The 21,391-nt window shown below is 27.0% G+C and overlaps 1 protein-coding gene across 1 annotated transcript in view; it reads left to right on the top strand.

The window, feature by feature from the left end:
* LOC101235541 (lysophospholipid acyltransferase 2) overlaps positions 1-21,391 on the top strand; it is a 46,622-nt gene that overhangs the window by 6,301 nt on the left and 18,930 nt on the right. The window contains exon 5 of the mRNA XM_065795621.1: positions 2,605-2,660. Within this exon, the coding sequence (XP_065651693.1) occupies positions 2,605-2,660 (56 nt within the window). The remainder of the gene's footprint in view (positions 1-2,604; positions 2,661-21,391) is intronic.

The following is a 21,391-nucleotide window of genomic DNA, read 5'->3' as shown; positions in this document are numbered from 1 at the left end:
ATAATTGAAGCCCTGACATCGAATAATCGTTTTACAATCAACGAAATCATTTACAACGCACTTAAAAAAAGAAAACTAACATCACATTGGATACCCCACGAGTTAACCGATCAAAATTGCAAGAATAGAGTTAATGCATGTAAGGAAAATTTAGCCCTTTTTAGAAACGGCCCATGGAGACTAATTGATATTATTACAGGGGATGAGTCGTGGTTTTATTTGAGACAAGTTGGACACAAGTCGGCTAATGCTAGTTGGGTCGGTGAAGGTGAAAGTCTAAGAACTATAGTAAGATGCAAAAGGTTTCAACCAAAAAACATGTTCTACATCTTCTTCAAAACAACAGGTGTTGTTCATTTGGGTTATGTTGAAAAGGGAGGCACCATTACTAGCGAATATTATATAAAAAATTGTTTGAAACCTCTTATATGCGAAATAAATAAGCAAAGACCTAAAATAGGCACTCAAAATTTCAAATTTCTCCATGATAACGCTCGACCCCATGTGACTGAAACCGTCACAAATTGTCTAAACCAAGCTGGAATTACAATAATTTGCAACCCACCATACTCACCAGACTTAGCTCCATCCGATTATTGGCTATTCGACTTAATAAAAAAAAATCTTGATGACAATACTGGCGTCGAAAGTCAAAAAACTCACATAACGAAGCTACTTCAAAGTATACCCAAAGAAGAGTATAAAAAAAAGTTTGACAAATGGCTTGGAAGGATGCAACTTTGTATAGATAACCATGGACATTATTTTAAACATTTGATAAAATAAAATTTAAAAAAACTCTTTTTTTAATAGGGGAGTTCTACAAACTTTCCTAACGACCTAAGTATATATAAACTAACAAAATGACTATTTGGTAGTTTCCAATATATATATATATATATATATATATATATATATATATATATATATATATATATATATATATATATATATATATATATATATATATATATATATATATATATATAATAGATATATATATTACATATATATATAATATATATATAATATATTATATATATATATATATATATATATATATATATATATATATATATATATAGTATATATATATATATGTGTGGTATATATATGATATATATACATGATATATATTTATATAAATATGTTTTTATATATATAATATATCATAGGCTATTCTAGACTTTTTTCGACAGTGTTGAATGTATTTGGGCAGCATTTGGGAGCCGCTCAAGTTCATTTGTTGTTTTTTAATGAAAGTTTGTTTTTTAAATTAAAAATTATGGTAATGTATCTCTAAGTTTACAGTGAAAGTCAAAAAAACTTTAAAAATTAAAAATTAAAAATTTTTTATCAAAAAAATAAATTTATCAATAACTTTTTTATTTATTACATTAAGTTTTTTATAACTGATGTGTAACAACTACAATTATATAATGTAAAAAAAATTTAGGAGTAATATAAATATACACATTGTAACTTACCCCAGTTGCAACTAACCCTGGTCTCCTCTATAGTTAATAACAACTAAAAAATCTCTAAAGCTAATAATGCCTTCCTGTTTTAAACTATACAAAAAAATATTAATAATGCTATTAATATTATGTTTACAGTATGTTATGAAATTTAAATGTATCAATATTTTATTGGTGAAACTCGCATGTAATTTTTTAGGGTTTTTTTTTTTTTTTGTAAACATCCTTGAACCGTTTATAATGCTTATTTTCATCATATTTGTTTTTAAAACAATTTTTACATACTTTTGACCCATGTCAATTATAATGTCAATGAACAGAAAAGTATAAGTTGTTATCAATCAATTAAGGTATTATTAAAAACAATATTAAATCCTATAGTTTTTTTCTAAAAATTTAAAAACCTTTATTAAAATATAAACCTGTTACCCTAAAGATCCAGCAATGTATAGAGTTTTATTTGTTGTAATTTATAACATGTAATTTATAAAATGCATAATAAAAACTAAAAAAAAAAAAATATAAGTTGGCTAAAAAGTTCTTAAATCAATTTTAAAAAAAGTTGATGCTGATTGTGTAAATAGTGGCAGATTAAGCCAATTCTGTACATCACTTACATTCATTCAAAATTGAGCATGTATGATAATAAATTAGTTGAATTTATTACAAAGTACATTAAGTTACATTGATAAATCAAATGTAATATATTGTTGGCCTTGCATTCATGTGTATCAAGTGCAGTTTTTTTTAAAGATGCTGGTTAGTCATTGCTGCCTTGCTGAATAGGTTATCTCTGAAGTCATTACCCCCTTGCTTAATGAAGCACAAAATGTTAAATAATGTTTAATAATAATAGTAATTGACTTGTTTGATTTTTTAAATTTGAAATATTTCTCTTAAATTTATGTATATAAATATATTGTTAAGTTTGTTAATTTATAATGAAGATTATTATAATTTTTGGAGGTGTTTAATAGATGAATTTATAAGTTGTGATAAGTATAAAAACAAAAGTATGTACATTAAAATGAGATAATATGCACATAGCACACTTGTGTTTTAAGTCATTATATCACATAGTATGAGTTTTTTATTTTGCTTAGAAAAAAATGTATAATTTATTTAGACCTTTGATGTTGTTTGCCATAAAAAGCAGTTACATTGGCTGCAGCATTTATGATGGCAAGTTTTTTTTATAATTTTTTTAAACACCACCACTCCACCTACCCACACACCCCACCATATATTGATTAGTTTTAGTCTTAAAAATTTAATTTCAATTTAACATGTATCTTTTATTATAAAATACACACACACGCAGATATATATATATATATATATATATATATATATATATATATATATATATATATATATATATATATATATACATATATATATATATATATATATATATATATATATATATATATATATATATATATATATATATATATATATACATATATATATATTTGTGTATATATATACATATATATATATATACATATATATATATATATATATATATATATATATATATATATATATATATATATATATATATATATATATTAATAATTTAAAATATATAATCTACATTTTCAACAAAGAAAGAAGTTCATACTAGTGTTACCTATTTGATTATTTTTGTAACTATAAATAAAAGTAAAACAAGGGGTATAATAAAATAAAGAAGTTATGACAATAGTTATCTTTTTTTCTTTTGCCACACAAAAAAAATATTATAAAAAATATTTAAAAAAATATTATTATTGAAGAAACATTTTGTGAGTACCTTTCAATCTTGTTGTAGAGAATTGTTTTCTTAATAAGATAATGTAAAATACTCTTACTCTACTGATAATACTATTGTGCCATAAATTATTTTTATTTAAAAAAACGGCTTCTCAAAATTTGGTGCTTAAGTGGTCCAGTTAGTCTCCATTTTAGTGGTGGATAAATGCTTGACACATAAAAATGTTGTGTTAATTTGCTTACCAGCTTATTTGTCACTCATTCTGCAGCCACTAGATGTTGGTATTTTTTTGCCATGTTAAAAAAGTTTGTCACAAATTACTTCATCAGTTTTCAAAGACAAAATTACTTCTTGTTGTAATGGTGGTACTGGCGACAGTTTATCAAAAGAATGCTTTGATCAATTGCAAAAAAAAATCATCACTGATTAAGTTTTATATGCATGGAAATATTCAGTGGATTTCAAAATACCAGTTTGTTTAAACTTGACACCAATGAAAGTGATTAGAAAAAACTACAAACTGCTAATATGTTTGAAAAACTAACATCTTAAGCTGAGCCTTTTTTATCTTAACCTTATAATTCTATGCCAGTACCACCACTACTGCAAGCAGTAACTGCGCTATTTCAGCCACTGCCTTCTGAATCTAGACCAACATCATCTGGCATCAACATATGTTGTGTAGCATCAGCTCTCAAGTCACCTTGAGGGTCAACTTGCCTGTCGTTTACTAACTTTAACAATCTTTAACATTGTAGTTACTCTGGCAACATACTCTTAATCTGGCTATTCAAAAAGAAGTTGAAAATCAATTGCAATCTGCCCTATTACTTGCCACACTTTAACAAGTTAAAATAGTATATTATAATAGTGTAAAAATTCAAAATGCAAGATTTAGTTTTGTCAAAATGCGTACTAAAGTTATATGTAAAAGATACAGTTTTATTGCACAACAAAGGGCAGCATAAGCAACAACTCAACTTGCAGAACCTCAACTCAACTTGCAGAACCTTTCAACAACTTAATATTATCTCAAGAATAAAAAAGAAATTTTATTGATTAGTTGTTGCTTTTTTTATTGTTATTATTGTTTTTGTTGCTGTTGTTTTTGTAGTTTAATGTTTTTTTTAATTACCCAATGATTTAAATATTTTATTCTTCTCAAATGTTAGGGTAGAACAAAATAATGTTTTTTCCAATTAAATAAAGTTTCTTAAAATACCAAAATTTTTCTTATTTTGATTTTTTTATATTTAAAGGGATCCTAACTCCCAAAACAATTTGTGTTCATATTGAAGAAAATTAAAAAAAAAAAATAATAACTTAAAATAAAATAATAAATTAATAAACGTACATCAATAAAAAGTTGAAATTTTTATTTTTGTTAAAGCTCGCTTTCTCCATTTTACTTTGGTCTTTGGTGACTTTCTCCATTTTACTTTGATCCTTGGTCACTTTCTCCATTTTACTTTGGTCCTTGGTGTCTTTATATATATGCTGCAATCTACAAACTTTATATATATGCTGTAATCTATAAACTTAAATTATTTCAATTTGTAAAACAGTCATTGTTGAAAAAATTCAATTTTAAGATATTGAAGTATTTTATTCTCCCACAATCAGCAAATCAAATAATTTTTCACTAAATCTCAAAAAGCGTTCATTATACAATTAATAATGAAATAATACATTTGATTTTTTCAGATTTTACAATTTGTTTTATTATTTTCTTAAACATTTATATATTTGTTTTGTTTTTTTAAAGTAAGCGTAATTTATTGATTGCATGATTTTTATACAAGTATTATAGAATGTTATGTTTACTTTTTATAGAATATTATATTTAAGGTGACCAATATTCTCCTGTTTTGTGTGAAAACTAGATTAAATTAAGATTTTTATGGCAAACTCCTACATAAAAAGAAGACCTTGGTCTAAATCTTTTTTATTTTTATTGAAACAATGAGATTTTTTTTTCTAATTTTATGTAGGCTGTTTATTGCTATGATTAATAATTAATTTAGATAAACAACAGTATTAAAGAGTTTAAAGGTCTAAAATAATAACTGTGATTAGGTTATTATATATTTCAGTAGAATAACTCAATTAGATTAACAGCTACTTGGTTTACCCAAGTACATAAAGTGTAACAGTGTGAGAAATTAATATTGCAAGAGAGTAAAAGAGCAAGTGAGTTCAGCACATACTGCTGTTGCTTAAATATTGCATTTTCGTTGACATATGCTAAGAAGTTAAACAGGCTTGCGTGTTAGCAAACTTATGCAATTTATATTTATAAAGGATATTTCACAAATCTTTAAACTTTTTTGTGAGAAAATATTGATAATTATGTTGATTAAGTTCAAATTGTTAAATTTTGTTAATTTGAATACGGATAAAAAGGCAATCACAGAGCGCAACAAATCGTTATCTTTTAATAAACATTGGCATTCGTTTCTTTATTTATTGACAAACATCTAATTTAAGAGGTATATCAAATAACAGGGCTGACAATGCTGAGGGGGAGGGGCATGTGTCTCTTCACGCACTCACGCAGACTTTTTTTCTAAAGGCCCTTTTTTTTTTTACAGAGAAATTTTAGATATAGAGGACTTTTTTTTAGAAATAGATGTGCACCTCCACTTCGAAACCGTGTCATCGGCCATGAATTAGCCATTTATTTTCAATTCTTTTTTTTATTTTTTTTGTATTTAAAGATTTTTTTATTAAATTTATAAGGTAGTTTTATTTTCAAATAACTTTTATTCTAGTTAATAAGATATATAATAATTAGATATATCAAAGATGCTTATTGAATTTTATCAATTTTTTATTAATTCAAAACAATTTTTTCATACATTTGCAAAGTGCGCACAAATTAATGGTAACTAATATACAATAACTTTATGACTGCAAACTGTTATCCATTAATATCCATAGTTTTTGTTAAATTCATTTACTTATAAAAAAACGTATAAACTTGAAGAAATTTAAATAAAAGGGAACTAAAAAAAAAACAAAAGTTGTTTTGACATTTCTTTTTTAAATATTTAAAAATAATAATATAATATTAAGTATTTAATAAGTTAGTATTAAATACTTAATATGATATTATTATATTTATAATATTAAGTATTTAATAATAAAATATCATATTATTGGTGTTGTTAAACACGCAGTAAAAAATGAAAACTATAATAAACATAATAGTTCTATATATTCTATTAAATTATATATATTTCTGTAAACCTTTAAATTTTTCAAAACTTTAAAAAGGACAAACATTACTTTAATTTAACGATAATAAGAAAATTAAAAAAAAGAATGCTTTTGAAGAAAGCAATGTATTAGCATGGTTTCTTTTGCATGCATTCTTTTAAATAGTTGCAAATGCATTCATTTAAACTAAAATTTCCCATGCTTTAGTAAGCGCATGTAAAACAAATGCTAAAATATAATTACTTTCTTCAGTCCTGTACTCAATATTAAACTTAAAAGTAACGCTATTGAAGAAAGTATTAGCGTGGTTTCTTTTAAAATTGTTGAAAATGCGTTTTAAATTTTAGTAACTTATTGTTTTTTTATAATGTTTTTTTATAATAAGTAAAAAACTATCAATCACATAATTATTTGGAAAAAAATTGCTGAAGGTATGCGTTTGTTTTTAATAATTTTAGGCGAACACAAATGTTTGCTTAAGTAAAAGTAAGAAAAGATAAAGAGAAAAGATAAAGATAATAAAGCAAGATAACGATTTATAGGCACTTTAAAAGATTGGAAATTATATGAATTAGGAAAACTAAATGAAGATAGCGAACTCCAAAGAACCAATGTTCAAGGAAAAACTAGATAAATAAGAATTTTTAGAGCATTTAGGAACAGTCATAGTAAAAGCATGAGACTTAATTGAATGTCAAGTAACACAAGAATGAATTATAGTAGATAACACAAGAGACGCTAGCTCTTTAGAGCAGCGCCTGTTATAGTACTTATAAAAAATAGAAAGAGAAGCAACATTACCACAATGTGATAATGGTTGAAGGTTGGCTGCAAGAGTAGGTCCAACTATGTTTACAATGTGTTATTGCACCTTGTTTTCAAGCTCAAATGCCCCCTCCAAACAATCAGAGAGTGTTGGCTACTTATCAAGACAAAAATAAATGGTAGTATCATCAGATAACAATGCCGCCCTAGATGTGAGAGTTTCAGGAAGATCATTAATATAAAATAGAAAAGGTATAGGGCTAAGGATAGAACCATGCAGAACCCCTAAAATTACAGGAAATGAAGAAGAGTGCTGTCCATTGAGGACAACCTTTATACTATGATTGGTAAGGAAGGATCCAATAATCCTAAAGATTTTATCTGATACACCATAAGAAGAGAGCTTATTGAGAAGACCAGTATGCCAAACTTTAGCAAAGACTTTAGAAATGTTGAAAGTGATAGCTCTAACCTTTCACATCTATTTAAAGGTAATAACCTATTGGTTAATACTGTTAACAAATCAGCAGTAGAACAAGAAGATCGAAATCCATATTGATTTCTAGATAATAAGTTATTAGATTCAAGATGAGAGATTAAGTGTCTGTTGATTAAAAACTTAAAAACCTTGCAATGGGACGGTAGTTAGAAGAGTCGGATTGCTCTTCAAAATTTTTTAAAATAGGGATAACAGATACTGCTTTTCAGCAGGCTGGAAAACAAAGGCTCTGATAAGTACTTGTTAATTAGTTATGAAAGTATACTTTTTGATGTGTAAACTTTTTTGCGCCCTTTTTATACAAGTTATGCTTTATGTAAAAAGATATTTATTAAAAAAGTTATAAAAATAAATATGATTTGGTGATTGTGTGGAAAAAAGTACTTCAATATCTTGAAAAAAAATTCCACATTGATTTTATATACTGAAACACTTACAAATTAAACACGCACAAAATAAATTATCAAGTCTGTAGGTTGTGGCATGTATTACAAAGAGTTTGAGAAGTAAAATGGAGAAGGCGTTTATTCCAGACATTTTTTAAAAACATTTTCTGTAATATGAACACTTTTGTCTCGACAGTTAGGGATCCTTTTAAATACAGCTCAAAATTCTCTACAACCTAAAAAAATCTCAACTATTTCATTTGACTCAATTTTACTCTATAATTCATTTTTTATTTTTTAATATTTAACATGATAAATGCCATTTTCTTAACATAAACATTAATCCAATGTTAAAATGGATGTTAATGTCAGTTTCTTCTGATAAGAAACTTATTTTTACTAGTTTTATTTTTTCTAATTTGTTTTATATTTTGTTTTTTAAATAAGATGACATATGATGATTTGTGCCCTTTTGATTTAGATTTGACACTTTTAAACCCTTTTTATTAACAGTGGAAGTTGAAACCATGTCATACTAAACAAGTGCTTGTCCATAATCATCATCAGCATCAACATCATCAGCGTTATCAATTTTTTTCACAATGAACTATATAATTTTTCTTATTATTCAAAATAGGTACTAATTTTTCAACTTTATCAATGGTTATTCTTTCGGGTGCAAGTGGATAATCATTATGATCATCATGTAGATTTTCAGGGTAATCTAAATCAACTTCTGGTATACAGGAAATTGATTTCCAGTTTGTTAACTTGTTTTCATCCATCCATTTAAAACCACGTGTTGGAAAGGGCTTATTCATTGCCCACCCATATAAATTATAAGCATCTAGATACTGTATATATGTTGATTATTTGCTTTGATCATACTTATCATTCATATACTTATTATTAGAAGTTCCAAATCTATTAGATATCATACTAATTCCACCTCTTATTTCTTGCTTTATCATCAATATCATATCATAATCACTCAGCAGTTCTAATTTTATTTTTGTTTTCTTTAATGCTGCATCCCAAGCTAATCCTGGTGATTTATAATACCAAGCAGGATCTAATTTATAGCAATTAATACAAACATGTCTAAAATTTTCGAATACATCAGTTGGTAACATCACATCTGAAACATTGTACAAATTATTTTAATCTCTAAATGTTTTACAATTAAACACATTCCATACAGTTTGTGCATGTGAGTAATCATCATCGCTTATACTTTCATCATTTAATTTTGAAAAGTACGATTCTTTTGGTGGTAATTGTGTTTCAGATTATTTATTAATAGAATCAACCCAATCATATGGGTACACACCTTTTCTTAATAACAAATCTAATTTTTTACCTGAATATAGTTTTCCAATATTTTTACATTGAGCTTTTGTTAAATTCTTTGATAAACTATCTAAATTAGAAGGCATAAATCTATAACTATCTAAGAAAGAGAATTCGGGCTTAATTTCAACTTTCTTACCATCTCTCATAAATTCAACAACTTTAATTTCTCTATAAAAGCTAATATACTTTTCTTCATTGTTTGGTATACAACTCAACTTTCCTCCTGATAATTTCTTTATAAACAAGTGAGAATCATAACCAGATAAATTGTGAAATATAACTGGAAAGAATTTTGGATATGTTATACAATCTTTATGAGCAGCACCTAGATATTTTCCAGTAATATAGCAATGATCAGCTACTTTATCATTTTCAAATTCTTCTCCACAAATGTGGCATGATATTGCAGCATTAAAATCATACTTGTTTTCAATCTTCTTTTTTTAAAACTTAATCGTGTCACAAATTTTCTTAATATCTTCTTCTAAGCTCTCAACAAAAATTTGCGCAACATCATCTGTTTCATTACTTGCAGTAAATGTAACTCGGACTGCTTTGATAAATACTTTCATCAAAACATTTAATATAATAACAGAATGAGCTTGGAATATGTCTTTGATATTGCTTAGTATAGGAATCATTCGCATTTGGTTCACAAGTGTTAATTGGTTTGATAAAACTTTCAAAGTCGGCATATACTACAAAGGGTATTCTCATAGATCTATTATGATTATTGAATTGCATTGTTGAATTTAGTTTTGGAAGTTCAATACGTACTGAATTATGTGTCACAATACAATTTATGATTAGATAACGACTCTTCAGTATTAAATCCTAATAAGCAATTTCTGCAATAGCGAATAGTCCATTGTTCCTTAGAAGTTTGTGAAGAAAGTAATCTGCTTAAACTTTTTATTAAACAATAATGATTAGTAACACCATTTGAGATTAATAGTAAATCTATTAAATGTTGATGATTATTATAATCTATTAAATGTTTATGGGTTGTTGTTTTTTGACACACCTAAAATATGAACTGTTGAATCTTCATATCCAAATACACTGACTGTAATTTGCTTTAATGATACTGGAAATTCTATTTTTTCCAAATTTTTTTTTCAGCTTGATTTTTAAGCTCCTTTCACGATGATTATCTGTTGGATTTAATGCTCTTGCAATACACCGCTTAAAACACACACTATCTTCATTTTTCATATTAATTATTGCCTCTTTAGTTGCTAAATTTTTATCAAGTGGAATGTATGATTTAGCTTTAATAGGATTATACTCAATAATATTTATAACTATCTTTTTAATAGCAACAAACCTCCAACTTGACCCCGACTGTTGAAATGATGATAAATTTTCTAGAATTCTCAGCTTTGATATTTCATATAATTCATTCAAATCTGTTGATTCTAATACAACTTCATTCTTCGTTGCAAATGGAGCAGTTGTGATTTTAGTTTCTCCTGTTTTAATATTAGTACACTTCATTTCTCAAGAGAGAACTATATAAACCTTTGATTTTCTATTTTCATTTAGTATTTTAATCACACTCTTTTTTACAAGATTCATAAATGATTAAGCATCTTAATCTTTTTCACCTGCAGCTGTAAATTGTTTTGTAACATTCTTAATAGATGATTGTGTTAATTTTTTCACCTGCAGCTGTAAATTGTTTTGTAACATTCTTAATAGATGATTGTGTTAATTTTTTCACCTGCAGCTGTAAATTGTTTTGTAACATTCTTAATAGATGATTGTGTTAATTTTTTCACCTGCAGCTGTAAATTGCTTTGTAACATTCTTAATAGATGATTGTGTTAATTTAAATTCTATTGCTGCTCTTACTTCAACTTTATTATCCAGTTCATTTTTATTTCCAACTTCCAATTATTGTATAAATATTTTAATGAGTTGATTTTTTGATTGACTTTATTTTTAATTGTATAAGGTACGTGCGACACAATCCAATTTGCAATAGAATTAAATCTACTTTTTTCAGTTGATTCTTTTTTTACAGTAGAATTATTGATTGTAGTAGATTCTTTTTTTGCTATATTATTTGTATTTTTAATCGTATCAGGAACATATGACATAAGCCAATTTGCAGTAGATTGTGCTGCCTTTGTTCAACTAATGGAACTTGTACTGCTCTTTGTTCAACTAATGTACTTTCTTCTAACACTCTTATAAGATCACTTTTTCTCATTCTATAATAGTATTTAATTTTTTGCTCTTTTGCGATTTGTTGTAATTCTTTGACATTTTTGTTTTCCATTTTTATATAACAAGATTTTTTTTATATATTTTTATTTTTCTTATATCATTTTAATATTTTTATTTACTATACATTTTTTTATTTTCTTATAATACATATATAAAATTTTTTTTACAAATGTATAGATTTTATATGATTTCTGCGATTGTTTCTTGATTTTTTTCAAATTTTAACACCATTATCAACTTTTCCATCACGTAATTCAAAATATCTCCATCCATGCTTAGTTATACGCATAACACTATATAATGATGGATATATTGTAATTTCTCCTGTTTATATGTTAGTTAATTTAGTAGACACTGGATTATTTCTAATTGCCCCTTATCTTTCATATTTTGGATCTATAATTTTTTCTAGTTCTATCTTATCTGTTTTACGATTTTTTCTAGGTCTCCCAACTGGTTTTTTCTCATTTACTTCTTTAACTTCAGTCATAATAAATTCTTTATTTAATAACCCATTATCCATAGCAATCATTAAATGTTGCTTTAATTTGTATATCTACTATTGATGATTTTAATCTTTCTAATTGTTTACTAACATCAAAAACCATAAGTGGGTATAAATCTTTATAGTCAAAAGGAGTTATGTTGCTTTGTGTGATAAATTATAATCAACAGCAGGATATCTTTCCTGATTAAGCATAATATACATATTTTTTAAGTCACAATGATCAAATATTGAAGGACTAAGTACTTGGTTTCCATCTTTATTTGTTTGAAATCCAACAATAATGTATCTTGGTTTTTCAGGAGATGTCTTTACACTCAGTCTCCAAGAAAATGTAGTAGATTGTGGAACAGATATCGTATCACACTGCCGCGCACAAATGTTTACTGGAAGTGTAACTTTCGATTCAATAGTTTTATAAAGATTAATCCTTTCTACATCTGATGGGATCACATGTGGTATAAACAATGATATTTTATCAAGATTAACTTTTCCTGCAGCTGCAGCAGCAAGTCTAAAAATTGCATCATCATCACTTTTTCTTACAAGAGTTAGTGTATGTTTAAATCCATAAATAATTTTGTTGTAATCATCACAGAATCCAAAATTGTGCCTTAAAGGTATGCTAAATAAAAATGTTCCTTTTGTAGTTAGTTTCTGAATTATGTATGCTTTGGTTGGTTGGTTTCTGAATTATGTATGCTTAGTTGGTTTCTGAATTATTTATTAATACAAACCCTTGGTTATCAGCAAGTACTGCTAGATCTTCTATTCTTATAGTATTTTCATTTGAGATTTTTTTCTGTTGATTTTTTATCACATCCCCCATCATTATTTTATTTATATTTGTTGTTACCTCATCTCTATTATTAATTAAATTTGAAATTATTTCTTTACTTTTTTTTATTAATAGCAGTATTTGGTTGTGAAACTAATTTTGAAGATGCTTTTTCAATTAATTATTTTCCTTTTTGAACTGCAACATCTCTAGCAGCTTCTATTGCTGATGATGAAAGTTCTTTTCCTTCTGATTTAACAGCAGTTAATTCAGTTTTTCCTAATTCGCTAGCAACCAACCTATTCAACATAGGTTTGACGATACTCCTGTTACTTTTGGCGCTGCAGCTCGTTTAAATAAATTTTTTATACTGTCAAATATACCACTTCATCCAACAACATGTTTCATTACATATCTCTTATTATGAACAATTAGCATTTTTTGTGTTATATATATTTTTTTATATGCATTGAAATATATCTAATTATAAATTATTTTGTATCGATTTATACTTTGCACTATTTATAGCACCTTGTCGTAATAATTCACCCCAAATTGCAACAGCTTCATTTCTTGATCCAGTATTACCTGCTTTTCATGCAGCTATATGTAATTCAAGCATTTCAATTAGTGCATTAGGGTTGCTAGGAAGAATTACAGCTTGCAATTCTGTTCCTTTTGATTCACGCTTCCCATATTTCTTTATATCTCTCCAAGTTGGAGCTATTATTTCTCTGTATTTTCCACTCCTAGATGACCTTGGTTTGTATGGGTTTTCAGTAGTAATTACATCTGTTTATATTAATATATTTTTATAATTTTTAAGATCATCTTCAGTGTATAAGTTCTTATCAGGATTAAACTTTGTTATCAACTCCCGAAGACCAGGAGTACCATAATATGTTTTACTATCAATGGTTATATCATCATCATTAATAAATATTTGTTTTTTCCAATGCATAACTTGTAGTGATGTGCTATCAGCTAATGCCGATTGTGGCTAATAATAGGTTTAATGTATTTATTTAAGGGTATTATAATATTAAGGATTTAAATTGCATATTTAACATGTACCTATTCATCAGAAGTGATTCGACCTACTAGGCTATGCTATTGGTAGCCAGCAACCAATTAATCGGCTTAACCATTGGTCGATTAATCGGCCAATGGCATCAGTTGATTAATCGGCATTGGCCAATGCATCAGTATTGGCTACAAAGGGCGAATTAAGTGATAGCAAGTTGAAGATTCCATAAAAGTTTCTGGTCTTCAAATTTTGTTTTTCTTGAAAACCATTTCTTCTCTGTAAAAGTTTTACAAATTTTAAGACCAGAATTTTTTACGGAATTTTCAATATGCGATCACTTAATTCGCCCCTTGGGCTATTAGGCCAAACTAAACTGGTGCATAGACACCCTTATATACACAAGTTGCATACCTAATATTAAGATATTACCTTTATATACATACATTAAACCCTATAATTAGTCTCAATCGGCCTTTGCTGATGGCACATCACTAATAACTTGTCATCCTTAGAATGTATTCCAAATGTAGTATCTGTAGACTTTATACTATTAGTATACATTCTTAGATAATCTGTTGCAATTTTTCCAAGCCTCAAGGTCTTAGTTTCTTCATAAGAAGGCACAAGTTCTTTATATGCATGCTCAGCCATTATTTCAGGATAAGCATTTAAAAAAGTGAGTGCAAATTTATTACCTTGATTGTGCAATTTAGATATGTTTTCTTTTATTCCTGCTTGACTATCAATTAATGGCTTGTACAATTTCGTAAAGCCTAACTGTAAATTAGCTTCACCCATCTTTTCATATAAGTTATTCTGCTGTATTCTTTTTTTATTATCTAACAATTCTTTAACAATTTGATCTCTTTTTTCAGGATCTTCAATTTTTAGAAATGAAACACAACATAACGATTTATGTTGTGTTTTATGTTTTACGTTTTATTTTAATAAATTATTTTGTGTTTTTACGTTTACATTTTTACTAAATCTACTTTGGAGTATATTAATTGCCTCATCTCTTCCTTGTTTAATTAATGATTCCTTAGTTTGTTCATCAATTTCAGTTGTTATTATTATTATAATTTTTTCAAGCATTACTTGAAATTTTTCAAGTTCACCAAGTATTAATTCATATTCATTGTCATTTATATGTCCATCTACTAAAGCTTTCGAAATATAATCACTTATTGTATTTAGTTTTGAGTCAGCAAGTATCTTAATCTTGTCATGCTTTTCTGCTTTTAAATTTAATTTTTTATTAATTTAACCATCCTATTATTGATATCACACCTGCTCCTAATGCTATACCCTCACATACAATAACTACTGGTGTTGCAATTATTGTTGTCAAAAAACCAATTCCAATAGTTCCAAGTGCCATAGTGCTTGCTAGTAATACATTATCAACTGCTGAAATTATTTTTACAGCTCTATGATACTCTTCACTTAACATAGTTCTCTTTTCTCTCTCGCGCTCTATTACTTTTTGAATCTCATTAATTTTTTGAAGACGATACACATGAGCTTGGTTTTCAAAAGGTGACTGATTTTCATCAGGTGCACCTAGAAGAGTTGGGTATATTTTATAATTATATTCCATTTTTAATAAGGGAAAAAAAATATTTACAATAAATTAACAAAACATAAACTTTCTTCTTTTTTTAATTATTACATCAGAAACAGAATTATTAACAACATTTACTACAATATCAGCAACAGACTCTGATATTACAGAATCTTGTAAACTTAACATTTTTAATTTAAGTTCTTGTTTTAGTGAAACTAACGCAACACCTTTATTAATTGCTACCCCAAACTTTAAAAGAATATTTTGATGTGATAAAGATTTCATTGTAATGTCATGTTGTGCAAATATTTCATATCTATTCTCATTTATTAATACTAAAGGGTGTTGCAAATCTTTGTGTGGCTTGAAAAGAATTTGAGGAAGTTCAACTCTTTTATATTTGTTTATAAATTTATGCATTAACGGATTATTTCTCGACATTTTATGTAAAAAAAGATTTTCAAAAAAAAATCAGAGAATCATATTCAAAAATGAAATAATAGCAAATGGTGAATTTGGTCCTAATAATAAAGCAGAGCCTGCTGATGTTTATCCATTCCCACTACGTAAGTACATTCCATCACCTACAGAACCTCCTTTATTCTATGGTCTCAAATATAAACCAGATCCATTTGCAGCTGTCATTTTAACTCCTTTTCCATTCTTTTTTTAAGTACACAATACCCCTTCCAGAAATTTTATCAACTATTATACAACTGAACCTACTCCTGTTAATAGTCCTGTTGCAAGTGCTAGAGCAAGGTTTGATAATAAAAATCTTCCAGCTGTACCAAGTAAAGGTAAGAGTGCGCTAATAAATCCTCCCTCTATTTGAGAATTGTGAACTAGTTGTGCTTTACTTAAATTAATTATTACACCAGTACCTTTTTCATATGCTCTTGTAATTCTAATTATATGTGTATTTGTTACAGCTAATACATGTTCACCATTAAGATCTAAATGTGATAACTTAATACTAGCTCCATAACCATCTTCAATTGCTTTTTTTAAGTTTTTTTAACTGCCCCTGCAAAATATTTACTTTAATATTAGTATATTTACCCATTTTATATTATAAAAATTATTTTTTTAATCTTATATGAAATCTAATAGATAATTCTTCCCCTCGTAAATTCAAAGGATTTCCATTTTGATCATGCAATTTAGTATCTATTTTTGAAATTGTTTTTAGTGTTACTGGTAAGTAAATTAAGTTTAACGGCTCTTGAACAATTTTAAATCCAGGACCTACAGTTGGGAAAAATAAATATATAACGTTTTCTGTTCCTCCATTTATATATGATGAATCTATTATATCACTTGCAACACGTATACTATTAACACCTAATATGTTTACTATATTAGTTGATTCATGGTAACCTGATGAATATATTCCACTGTTAAAACCAAAAACAGTTCTAACTGAATTTGAAGTTGTAAAATTAACTTTATAACCAGATGCAATATTTAAAACTGATCTTAATGTATTCTTATTTCCTTTCACTTATATGCTCTTTTTCTGACATAATCAATTGAATATATTCATTTATATCAGTAATTTCATAACACCTTTCTGGAATGTTTATGTCATGCTAAGTTGCTCCATTATCTGTGCTACATCTAAAATTGTTGTTTGAAGAATCAATATTAGGAAAACTGTAATATGTCTCTAAACTAACTAGAGCCATTTCATATTCTTTATCTTGTCTAAGTTGAATAATAGGAGTATACTTAGTTTTTATGTTACTGCTTTTTCCACTTAATAATAAATAGAAAGACATTTTGTTTTTATATATATAAATTTTAAAGTTCTTAAGTTGGTATATAAAAATTATCTAATCTACTTCAATATTTTCCATAATCTCTTTTAGAAAATAGATCTATTATAACAAATCCATGAAACATGATCTTTATAAATATAATTTAAATTCTTTGAATTTTGTGGAAATAAGCTTATAAAATTTGTATTTTCTCGTATAGTTTGCCTAGGTAACATAAAATAATTTTGTGCAAGATAGAAACAATCTCTATTACTATGCCTTCTTCTTATATAATATTTTTCACACTTATTTTGCTTTGTTAATTGTAAATCATCAAATATCATCAAATTATTCTTATGAATATCAAGATCTTCAGGATCTGGTACATCATCAGCTGTTTCAAAAAACTTGCACTCCATATCTGTTTTTGCATTTAAATTTTTTGAAATGTCTTCAATTATAAACTCAGGGTTTGCATTTAATTTTTCTATTTTGTCTTGTAACTTAAATAGTTCAAGAATAACTTCTTTTTGTAATTTTTTTCAAAAGGTCTTTTTAATATTTTGTATTCTAGTTGAAAAAGAGACTTTCCAAAAACTTGTAAATTATTATAGTCTAACCAACCAAGTCTTAAAAGTAAATTTAATAATAAAGTAGTTTTTCCGCAACCTGACTTTCCAACAATAATTCCTCTTATACTTTTAGGTAACAACTTATTATTGTTTCTCTTATTGTTATTTACATTCCATGATAAATCTATAATATCCATTTTTTTTTTAGTCTATATAAAAAAAATGTACTCTGTTAAATGCAAAAACAAAACAAATACACTAAACTCGCGAGTATACACTGAGTGTCGTGAGTAGAAACAAAAAAAATATGCTACGTGGAACTTGCGCTATTTGTGGAAAAACAAAAACTAAATTCGTATCAGTAAAAACAGGAGGTAATTTGGTTAGTTCAATTAATTCAGTAACAAGTGAAATAAAACTACCATGGTCAAAGTTCCCAGGTGAAATGCATTTACCTGGTATGAACTTTGCAGGTCCAAGTACTAATTTAGATAAACAATTAACTTCTACTGGTGCATATAAAGAATGGAGTAAACCTGTAGATAGAGTTGATAATCCAGCTTACCATCATGATCTTGCTTATAAATACTTTACAGGTATAGCAAAAAGAAATGAAACTGATAAAATTATGCTCGAAGAAATGGATGCTATAAAAAATCCAACAATGCGTGAAAGAATTGAACGAAGTATTATAAAACCTATTATATCAACTAAAGCAAAGTTTGGGTTGGGTGTATAAAAAACTACCAACGATTTGTAAAAAAGACAAGGATAAAGAATTAAAATGGACTGACAAACTTGGAAACGAACTTCATAGACCAGTTGTAAAACATTTCAGAAAAAGAAAAGTTATTGTAGATGGAATCGATGAAATATGGGCTGTTGATTTTGTCAACATGCAATCTTTTTCCAAATTCAATGACAGTATAAAATACTTATAAAATATTAATGGTGATAGATATTTTTCAAAGTTGGGATGGATTGTTCCATTAAAGAGTAAAACTGGAGTTGATGTTGCTGATGCATTAAATAAAATCTTTAAAGAAAGAATGTGTAATAAAATATGGGTTGATAAAGGCTTAGAATTTTATAATAAGTATGTTAAAGCGCTGGGTGTTCAGTTATATTCAACTGAAAATGAAGAAAAAAGTTGTGTAGTTGAATGTTGGAATAGAACAATGAAAGAGAAAATGTTTAAGTACTTTTCAGCTAATTCTACTAGAAAATATATCAACGTTTTAGATGAAATGGTAAATAAATACAACAACAAAAGGCATTCTTCAATTAAAATGACACCAGTTGCAGCAAGCAATAAAAAGAATGAGAACACTGTTTGGTTGAATCTAAATGGAAAGGTACGATCAGAGCCCGTTAAACCAAAGTTTTTAATTAGTGATAGAGTTAGGATAACTAAAAAGAAGGTAACGTTTGAAAAAGGATAAACACTGAGATGTACTGAAAAGGTTTTTACTGTGTCACAGATTCAGTTCACAGATCCACTGACATATAAAATAACTGACAAAAATGGTGAAGAAATACAAGGTACTTTTTATGAACAGGAAATGCAAAAACTAATCAAAAAGTATTTAGGATTGAAAAAGTTGTTCATAAACTCAAAAAAAAATCATTAGTAAAGTGGTATGGGTACCCTGAGATATTCAACTCATGGGTTGACAATAAAGAATTGATAAGTCTGTAAAAAATAATGGAAGAAGATTAGTAGTTACATTAAACTCTGGGGATGAACAAATTGGACAATCTGGAAGTTTTTATGTTTTAATAGGACAATTTTACTATTACACTTAATATTTATGATCCGCCTAGAATTTGTTCAAAGTTCGCCAAAAATTATACTAGTAGTATAATTTTTTTTATTATTGACTCAGAAATTATAGTTGAAATAATACCATACTTTCTAAGCCAAACGCTTTTTTGAAAATGGTTGAAATAATACCATACTTTCTAAGCCAAACACTTTTTTGAAAATGGTTGAAATAATACCATACTTTCTAAGCCAAACACTTTCTTGAAAATGCACCTTTTTTTTGGCCCAGAATCTGCCTTTTCTACTACTCACAGCTTTTTAAAGAAAATAAATAAAAAATATTTAAACTAAAAAAAAGGGAAACAAATCTAAACTAAGGAGAAAACTAAAAATTATATATATAAAAATTAAAGCTCTAAAAAAGAAAATTCAAATAAATTAAAACTAAAAAACTAATTCTTTAATAAAAAATAATTTGTAATTATGCTTATAACTTTAAAACTTTGATCTTTTCTTATATTTTTCTAATATTAATTAAACTCTTAAATAAAGTAACATCTTTTAATGGCTCTTTAATATAAAACAAGCTCTATTTAAATTACCAAAGAGTATTATATATTATACTATTATATATTAGAGTAAATTATAACAAGTAGCATTTTATATGTGTGATCTTTTTATGTACTATTATTAACTATTATTGTTGTTTATCAATAATCGTATGAATTTATTTATTGCTTTTTATTTTTCAAAGTAGAATACATTAATGTATAAGTGCATCAATCCAAGTACATACATTGCCTGATATAGTTGTTGATGCAGTGGAATGTGCATACATTGATCATTTTAAATAAGGATAGGAGCAAGTTTTAATTGCACTAAAATATTTAAAACTATTTATGTTTTACAGAGAGAACAAAAGTGTGTCAACAAAACATCAAAATTGTTTGCTAAAATTGAATTTGTATTGCCACGAAATACTTTGAAATAATTTTTCGCTTGTAACATTTGATTCAATGTTTACCTGAGATAGCTTTGAGGTATCTCTTTTTGTGCAATGGTATTTCTATTTGAACAGATTTGTTTTGAGTTTTTTTTTGTTTTTTTTGTTTTTTTTTGTAATTCACCTCCCAGGGCCAAGAAGGCCACTACAGATGAGGTGGCTACTTGTGGTTATAGCCCTCTCCCAACTCTATAACTCCGAAACACAAAGCTTGACAAACAAGGCCGCTGCACGGAGCAACATATTGAGCAAGGTACTACCAGGGACATGGTGGGAATTGAACTCGGAACCTCTCGCTTATGAAGCGAGAGTTCTACCACTACACCACTACCGCATATAATATTAAGTATTATTAAAATATGTTATTGAATTTTATTCTCAAGTTTTAGTTATAATTAAGGTTGGTTGTTCTTCTTTTAATTGGTTAGGTTGGTTGCTATTTTGCTGTTCATAATGATAAATTAGCGTTACTAATTGAGAATGGAAATCTTAAAGAAACTGGAATTAACCATATCAACCCCTGCCTGGAAACAACCATTACCAAACCTACTTCATCTCTTTGATGTTATTATGTGCTTGTCTTGCTCTAATTTGTCCGTAAAATACATTTTCAGTATCATGACTGTGATACTTACTGATCACTGTTAAAATATGAACACCAGACAATAGAAGGCTCCATTATGATTGTCAGGAATGTTCCAAATTTTACCTTTCATGAATAAA

This window comes from Hydra vulgaris, chromosome 04 (assembly GCF_038396675.1).
Source record: "Hydra vulgaris chromosome 04, alternate assembly HydraT2T_AEP".
Taxonomy (NCBI): Eukaryota; Metazoa; Cnidaria; class Hydrozoa; order Anthoathecata; family Hydridae; genus Hydra; species Hydra vulgaris.
Note: the sequence above shows the minus strand (reverse complement) of the source record. Positions and strands in the feature narration are given on the sequence as shown.